Source organism: Numida meleagris, chromosome 3 (genome assembly GCF_002078875.1).
Source record: "Numida meleagris isolate 19003 breed g44 Domestic line chromosome 3, NumMel1.0, whole genome shotgun sequence".
Lineage (NCBI taxonomy): Eukaryota > Metazoa > Chordata > Aves > Galliformes > Numididae > Numida > Numida meleagris.
The window spans coordinates 102,656,734-102,664,980 of record NC_034411.1 but is presented as its reverse complement, the minus strand read 5'-3'; the positions used below and the strand labels follow the sequence as shown (position 1 = coordinate 102,664,980).

Sequence of the window (8,247 nt, the reverse complement as noted above, 5' to 3'; positions counted from 1 at the left end):
CAAGACAGCTTTCGACCACCACGTTTCCCACCAGTCCTTCTCTGTTTGTGAACAGCAGGTCTAGTGGGGCACCTCCCCAGTACACTCTCTTACCAGCTGCGTCAGGAATTTATTTTCCACATACTCCAGGAACCTCCTAAACTGCTTTTTTTTTTTTTCTGTGCTGTGTTATATTTTCAGCAGACGTTGTGTAAATTGAAGTCCCTCATGAGAACAAGGACTACTGACTGCATGACTTCTGCCAGCTGCTGATAGGATGCTTCATCTGTCTCTTCATCCTGGTTGGGCAGTCTGTAACAGATTCCTACCAGGATGTCAGCCTTGTTGGTCTTCCCCCCGATCTTCACCCATAACAACATGGTGTTATAATTCTCAGTGTTGAGCTCTACAGAATCGAAACACTCTCTAACATAGGGAGCCACCTCACCTCCCATCCTTCCTTGCCTATCCCTCCTAGAAAGTTTATAACCATCCATTGCAGCACTCCATATATGACAATGATCACCACATTTCAATGACAGCAAGTCATAATTCTCCTGCTACACCACAGGTTCAAGCTCCTCCTGTGTGTTGCCCATGCTGAGTGCATTGGTGTAGATGCGCTTCAGCTGAGCTATCAGTCTCACATCTGACTCAGGAGTGCTGCCACATAGCTCATCCCCAGTGAGCCTGGTTTTTTTCCCTTTCCCCCTTCAAATGAGCCCTGACAACTCCTGGGCCAGAATCCTTTTCCCCCGTTTGACACAGGTGGACACCACCTGTTCCCAGCAAACCTAGTGCCAAATAAACTACCCCATGATTTAAAAAAAAAAAAAAATTCCTCCAATGGCACCAGCCTCTTAGCCACATGTTGATCAGGTGGGTATTGTTGCTCATCTCACTGCTACTGAAGGGACAGAGGAAAACATCACCTGACCTCCTGCTCTATAAACTACCACAATGCCATAAAGTCTCTCTTGATAGCCCTCAGGTTTCTCCTCACCACCTCATCACTGTCTACCTAAATTCCAGGAGCGAGTAATAATCAAAGGACTGCACCAGACAAGGGAGCTTCCTAGAAATGTCCCTGGCCCCAGGGAGGCAGCAGGGACTCTCTTCATCATAAAATGGCTCAGGTTGGAAGGGATCCCAAGGATCCCAGGGCTGCTGTTTATCAGCAATGGATAAAAGGATCGTCAAATTCCAACCCCCCTGTCACAGGCAGGGCCACCAACCTCCAGATCTGGTACTAGACCAGGTTGCCAGGGCCCCAACCAACCTCGTCTTGAACAACTCCAGGGATGGAACATCCACAGCTTCTCTGGGCAGCCTGTTCCAGCACCTCACCACTCTCTCTGTGCAGAACTTGCCCCTGACATCCAATCTCATCTTCAAATGTGGGACACTCTTCAATTTCTTCAATTACCTATCCTTTGTGTCTTCTTTTATGCAAGGGCACCTGGGGAGGTGGGGAAGGCTGGGAAGGGGGTTGCCTGCCACCCCAAGCAGGAACCTGTCTCCATTGCTCCTCATTTCCCAGGCCCCCAGCCACCCCAAGAAGGAACTTGTTTCCATTCCTCCTCATCTCCCAGGTCCCCTCCCTCTGCCTGGCTGTGTGAGGGCAGGGGATCCTCTGCTACTTGCCCAGTGAACCCCAGTGCCTCTCCTGCAGGGATGTGAGGGAGTGGCTACCCAAGTACATCTCTATTTCACACTCCCTAATGCCTCTTAATCTTTCTACCTCCTCCTTGAGTTGTGCCACCAGGCAGAGCAGATCAGCCATCAGTTCACACTGCAAGCAGGTGATATTCCTGCTACCCCCAGCACCTGGGGGGAGGATGGAACATTGGGCACACGCTGGTTGGCCTAACCGCACTGCAGAGGTGCGTCCAAGGGCTGCTGGTGCTGCAGAGGCAGCACAGCCCCACGCTGCATCCTGCCTGGCAATGAAGGATCCAAGCGCGTGGCTCCATCCAACACTGCAGGCCTGGTTGATGCATGAGGAGCAACAGTAGGAGAGAAGAATTCACCCAAGGGCAGGGCCGGGAGGCGGCAGGGCCACAAAAATACTGCTGCTGCCCAGCAGCCAGAGGGGCTCCTTGAACATACACTGTTATGGTTTTGTGATTTTTGTTGTCAGTATTCCACATCATTACATCATGTAAAGCACGGGCAGTTAACGAGTTAATTCCCTGGTTACTGCTAACTACCTTTTTTGGTGTGTGGCCCTCCAAGGGGGAGGGGAGGAGGTGCACTCCCCAGGGGTCTTTGCATTGGAGGGGGGAGGGTGGTGAAGCCGCCTGGGAGACGCGGGTGTGTTCCTTCCTGCCCCGCGGAGAAAGCACATGGTCCTCCTGCAGCTTATTGTGTAAGATTTTCAGCCTGTAAACTCTCTGTTACAATTCTACTAGCCTCATTTTGATATATTTAGTAAAATTACTTGTTCCTCCTCAGATTGGTGCCGCTGTTTTTGTGTTAGATCTGCCTACGAGTCCTCTGCCTTTCCCCTCTTCCCTTTGTTTCTCCAGGGTGCGGGTCCGCGGCTTCCCTGCCGCTTTAGCTGCCGGACCGCCCGGGGCCGGCCCCTAGCCACCAACATTTTTTTTTTTTTTTCCTCTTTTCTCTTCTTTCTTTTTTTTCTTCCGGGCCTGTCCCCCATGTCACAGACGCAGACCCTTAGATAACACTGTGTAATACACTCATGGTAAGGATATTGTCAGTTGTGTGGAGGAGGCTTCGGCCAAATTGTGAACCATTCAGGCCCTGGCCAGCACATGCAGAGAAGAGGCCCAGGCACATGGCAGCAGCATTATGATATGGAATACCAATAACCAAAAATCATAAAACCATGACACCTGCTCACTACTCAGCCATCCTTGCATGGGCAAGGTGGGCAGCTGTGTTGCCATCTTCTGCAGAGAGGACAGAGTGGCTGTCCTGGTCTCTGAGGGCAGGGACCTGAGCCTAGCATTCCCTGACGCTTTCAGCATGGGCTGGGAGCAGTGCCAGTCCTTCAAGGCAGCAAAGGGCAGAAAGCAATGACGCTGGGTGGGACTGAGAAGGTAGAGGCCCCAGCGCCTGTTCCTCTGGCTGCACTAGGACAGGCAGCGATCCTGGGAATAGCAGAGAGATGTCTCCGTGGGCACCACCTCTCCTTGCTGTGGTATCCATCTCCTTCCAAAGCCCTGCTCCTCTTTCAAGGAAGGATCTATCCCTGCTGCCCCCAGCGCTTGTGCCAGGCTCAGGCACTCCCTGCAGCCAGAGACCTGCACAGCCACGTGGGCACTCGGACTGGGTCACCACAGCCTTCTCTGCAATGGCTTTTGGCCAAAGGGAGACCACGGCTTGTCTAGTGCCCTTGATAAGGTGAACAGCGCTAGGTGGTCTGGTCTCTTCAGTGGGGAGGAGGACTGCACCCTCCCTACTCGCTCACTCTGTGCCAACCGCCGCTGCTGCTCCTCAGGAGCTGTGCTCTTCCCACCTGGGGGAGCTGGGGCTCCCTCGCTCTCCCTGTGCTTCTTTTAGTGGTGTTCTGCCTCAGTTTCACTTCTCTGCGATGGGTCCGTCGGCGCGAGCCTCTGCTCCGAGCTGATCCGCTCGAGGTCTTCCCTGAAAATGCCAGGGAAGAGCAAGCAGCAGCAGCACGGCCATCGTTGCCTTGCTGGGCTCGTGAAGGCCAACAAGTGCTTCGTGGGCTCTCAAAAGCGGGAGCGTGGCACAGGGCCTGGGATTCAGTCCTTCCTGGTGAGAGGCCAGAGGCTTTGCGTGGCCCTGCACAGGGCCAGGGCTGGGCACTGGGGCGGGCTGGCCATGGCCCTGCTGTGCTGAGCTGGCCGGGCTGTGCCACACCCCACTGTCCCTGCATCACAAATGTTGCCATAGCCCCCAGCTGGTGACACAGCAAGCCGCATCACAAAGGGGACAACCACAAATTTGGGGCAGGGCAAGGCTGGGTGCCACTTTGCCCGTGAGCTAACTGGAGAGAGGAGCTTAACTGCTTGGCTCTCTCTGCACATCACAGGCATGGCTGATTTCTGGGGAATGGGCTTCTTCCTCAGCCTGGAGGATTACACTTATTACACTATTTTCTACCGTATCCTCTGGAATATGCTGATCATAGCATTATTCGACTTCGTTATGGATTTGTGGGATCGGAGGGTAGGAGTCAGGGCTAGTGCTGAGCCAGGCACTGTAACACAGGGAGGGGTGTCAGTAGGGGCCAGGGTCATCCCAGGTCTGGGCTGGGGGCCCTGCCAGGGAGGAGAGGCCGTGTCCCAGCAGGGCCTGGCCAGGCTCGGCCGGGAGTCCCGGGGCAGGCACGGGCCTGGGCCTGGCTGTGCCCTGGGTTTGTGGGTGCAGCTGAGGCTGCTGGGGATGCTCCCCTCTCACTTGCTGCTTTCTGTGCCCATACAGAGAGAGAGACAGAGGATGTTCCAACACAGAGGCAACCAGGAAAATTCTAGAGGTGAGCAGCCCTGGGCAAGGGCAGATGCCCTGCAAAGACACCCCCTGGCCCCACATGCCCACCACCCTATCAGGTGCTCCCCATCCGCTCTCTCTGTCTCCTTTCCCAACAGTTTGGGACTTCCCCACGTCTTCACAGCACTCGAGGATGCAGTAAGTAAAACTGTCCCCTCTTGGAGCACGGCAGCCCTCTCCAGTCACCTCCCACCAAGTGACACTCCCACTAACACCGCTCTCTGCTCTGCTGCAGCTCCTCAGCGCCCACGCTAGATGACGATATCTATGAAATAATCTGTCAGTTCAACAGGAACCTTGATACCTTGATCAGTTGCTTGGAGATGTAAGACCACTGACAGGGGATGGGGATGAGGATGGGGGCAGGGGCAGGGGCAGGGCTTGGGGACATGGAAAACTGCAGTCACTCAGGGAAGACACAGGGAAATCCACAGACTTGCAGTCTGAGAGGCAGTGCCCTGGTAGAGAGGATTATCACTGAGGCACAGAGATGACAGTGTCATCCTCGCTCTGTGCCCTGCAAGCTGGGACAGAACCTTGGGCACTCACTTGTTGGGACCCCGTGGAAATGACACAGCCTGCCAACGCCTTTGAGGCGACAGAAGAGCCCTGGGGCCCTCAGGAGTGTTTGGCTCAGAACTGCCCTCATCTTCCTTCTCTTTCTCCAGCTCAAACAAGCGCATCTTGGAAATGCCTGAGGACAGCGATGATTCCACCACCTGGGTCACAGCAAGTGAAGACAGCTGCTCTTCAAGGGCATCGCCATGCCCTTTGAGCACCAGTGGCGAGGAAATGGAGGCACCTTGCCCTCACCCGAAAACCCAGGAGAACTTGGAAAGCTCCATCCCAGAAAGGAAAGCGGAGCAGGGACTAAGCCTCAGTGATCGGAAACAGCCTGATGTGATGCTGGTTCCCACGGTGAGGCACCTGCCCTTCATGGATGAGGCTAAGAAAAGTCATCTGGAGGATCCTAATGTGAAAATGCAGGCACCACAGCACCTGGAGAAGAGTTTGTCAGAGGCTGTCCTGGGGCAGAAACATTCCCGGCTTCCCCATCCACGGAGGCATATGAGGGCGTCCATCCTCTCGTCCTTCCAGCACAGGCACAGGCAAGCTCGGGCAAGGAAGTCAGCAGCGCAGCGCCGTGGTCAACTTCGAAAATCTTTTTCCACACCAGATGCACACACACAAGAAAAGAAGGTTCCAGTCCAAACTGCCTCCTACGGAGTCCCTGAAAGCACTGAAGACCAGCAGAACTGGTTGATGCATCTATGGCTGGAGCAGTACCAATATGTTGAGAGACAAAAGGCAAATTATGTGCCTGTCCAGGAAGGATCCAAGCGCGTGGCTCCATCCAACACTGCAGGCCTGGTTGATGGACGAGGAGCAACAGTGGGAGAGAGGAATTCACCCAGGGACATGGCCAGGAGGCGGCAGAGCTGGAATAATACTGCTGCTGGCTGGCAGCCAGAGGGGCTCCTTGAACATGCATTCACGGGAAAGATTACATCATTTGTGCGGAGTAAGCTGAAGCGGATAAAAACGGTAGGGGCATCCATACTGATTGGCGTGGAGAAGAAAAGTGAGTGAGCGCATGACCCGGGTGCGATCGGCCATGCGCAGCGGCTGCACGGTTATAAAAGACAGTGCGAAAGTTCCAGAAAACGAGAGTTGACTCCACAGCATCTGTGATTGTGTCTCTCCCTGGGATGGGATCCCAGTTCTTTAGGGTCTATTAATTATCACGCTGCGACAGGAGGCTTCTGCCACATTGTGAACCATTCAGGCCCCGGCCAGCACATGCAGAGATGAGGCCCAGGCACAAGGCAGCAGGACACAGGACACCTAGGCCAGGGACACCACCTCTACCACAGAGCTGCTGCTTTGTGACGGCCCTCCTGTGCCTTTGCATTCAGTGTGCCAGGGTCAAGCTCCAAGCTGCTGGCAAGGCCCTCTATTCCATGATCAAGAAGAGAGGTGAGGAGCCCTCAAGGAAGGGAAGACGGCCTGTGTAGACACAGATCGACGTGAGACTAGAGGATCACCCAAACTACTGGGCAAAAGGGAAAGCCCACATCCGCCTCTGGAGGCAGTGAAGGAGGACTTGGTGGCATCTCAAGATAAGACTTTCAGTGGTGCCAGTGAGGCCAGGCACAGAAAGGGGCTGAGCCAGAGTGGCAGCAGCCACAGGCACGTGGAGATGCTGGCTCCTGTTGCCTGTAGGGAGCCAGCCCACGTGCTGCTTCCTGGGAGCGGGCTGCTCTTGGAGCCCCAAGCTCCTGCCCCGTCTGAGAGTGTTCTTCATCCTGCTGGTGTCCAGGCGGGCACAGCGCCAGTGAGCAGCAGATTGCTACCAGATGATACCAGGGGTCAGGAGCAGAAGGGCAAGGGACACACCCAGGACAAGCCAGCTCCTCCAAGAAAAACGTCCCCACTGAGAAAGCACTTCTTCAATGAGCAGAGACACTCAGGTCTGCCACAGACTCCAAATGCCACTGGGACCGAGTCTCTAACCTGCGTCATGAAGTGGTTCTTCAAAAGAATTAGAAAGTTGAACAAAGCCAGACAAACTGCTGATGAGCTGCAGCAGCAGGTGCAGGCTTCTATTTCAAAACTGCTCACAAACAATGTCAAGCAACCAAGGACAGACTTGGCAGCAGAGGAACCTGTGGCGAGGACACAGAGTGGAAGAGAAGGGCAAGAGATGCACCAAGAACAGATCTGACTCTGGGACACTCTGCCCTACATGTACCAAAGCACCACACTGCAGCCAGGCAGGCAGTGAAAGCTCCCAGAGATTGGCTGCACCTGCAACTGCAGCCCCAGGTGCAGGAAGAGAAGAGAGCGTGAGAGAAGAATCCAGTCCCCTCAGGAGGACAGGGGCAAGAGGCAGTAGGCCTGAAAAACACTCCTGCAGATCAGCAGCCAGAGGAGCTCCTTTGGCTATGGACATCAATCCCTGTAATTGCAGGAGGGAGCCCACCAGGACACACACTCAGCGAGCAGCAGATCCCTGTCATGCCCTACCAGGGAGCAGGAGCTCTCCCAATAAATGGACCTCTGGAAGCCACCTCCCAGGTGATCATCTCCTCTTTCCTGTGTAAGAGCAGCAGCTGCAGCATCCCTGCTGTCAACAGGGTGCCCGGTTCCGTGACTTTTTTGGGGGGGGGACCCACGGACCCATGCTCCGGGAAAGGGAAAAGGGAAAAGGGAAAAAGGGTAGGGAGATGGGCCTAAAAACAAAACAGCAGCAACGATCTGAGGAGAAACAAACTAATTTACTAAATAAGATATTGGAATGCAAAATAACACAATATAATACAATATAATTACAAATTAAGCTAATAAATCCAATAAAATGAAAGAGTGTCCAAAATTAAAGTAGGCCTTACTCTAGTGCCAATGGTGAGGCGGCTGGGAAGGAAGATGCTGCCGGGACGAGAGGCGGGAAGAGAAGAGGGAGAGTCTTAAGATCTGCAAACAGTTTTATCTTTCCCTCTGAAGGGAAATGGTAACAGAGCAGCAAAGTCCCCCGGGAAATGTAGTTCCTCTGAGGACCAGGTACCCGGAACTATCCATGATCCACAGAACTGGAGCATTAACTCTTTAACTCCCGGTACACTGCATGATGTTATGATGTGGAATACCAATAACCAAAAATCTTAAAACCATGACATTCCACCCCTTATTCCACATCACTACATCATGTTTAATATACATATACAAACAAACAATAATTAACATGCATTACACACACAGACATCTATCTCTCTATCTATCTATCTATCT

General features: G+C 53.7%; 1 protein-coding gene across 2 annotated transcripts; it reads left to right on the top strand.

Annotated features, from left to right (window-relative positions):
* LOC110397092 lies at positions 2,565-6,441 on the top strand. Of its 2 annotated transcripts, XM_021393049.1 has the most exons (5): positions 2,565-4,137; positions 4,393-4,444; positions 4,557-4,596; positions 4,694-4,783; positions 5,127-6,441. In XM_021393049.1, exons 1-5 carry the CDS (start codon positions 4,003-4,005, stop codon positions 6,046-6,048), a joined length of 1,239 nt encoding a protein of 412 aa, XP_021248724.1. In that variant the 5' UTR covers positions 2,565-4,002; the 3' UTR covers positions 6,049-6,441. The 2 variants fall into 2 exon arrangements, with proteins under 2 accessions (XP_021248724.1, XP_021248723.1); XM_021393048.1 differs by having other exon boundaries at positions 2,565-4,444.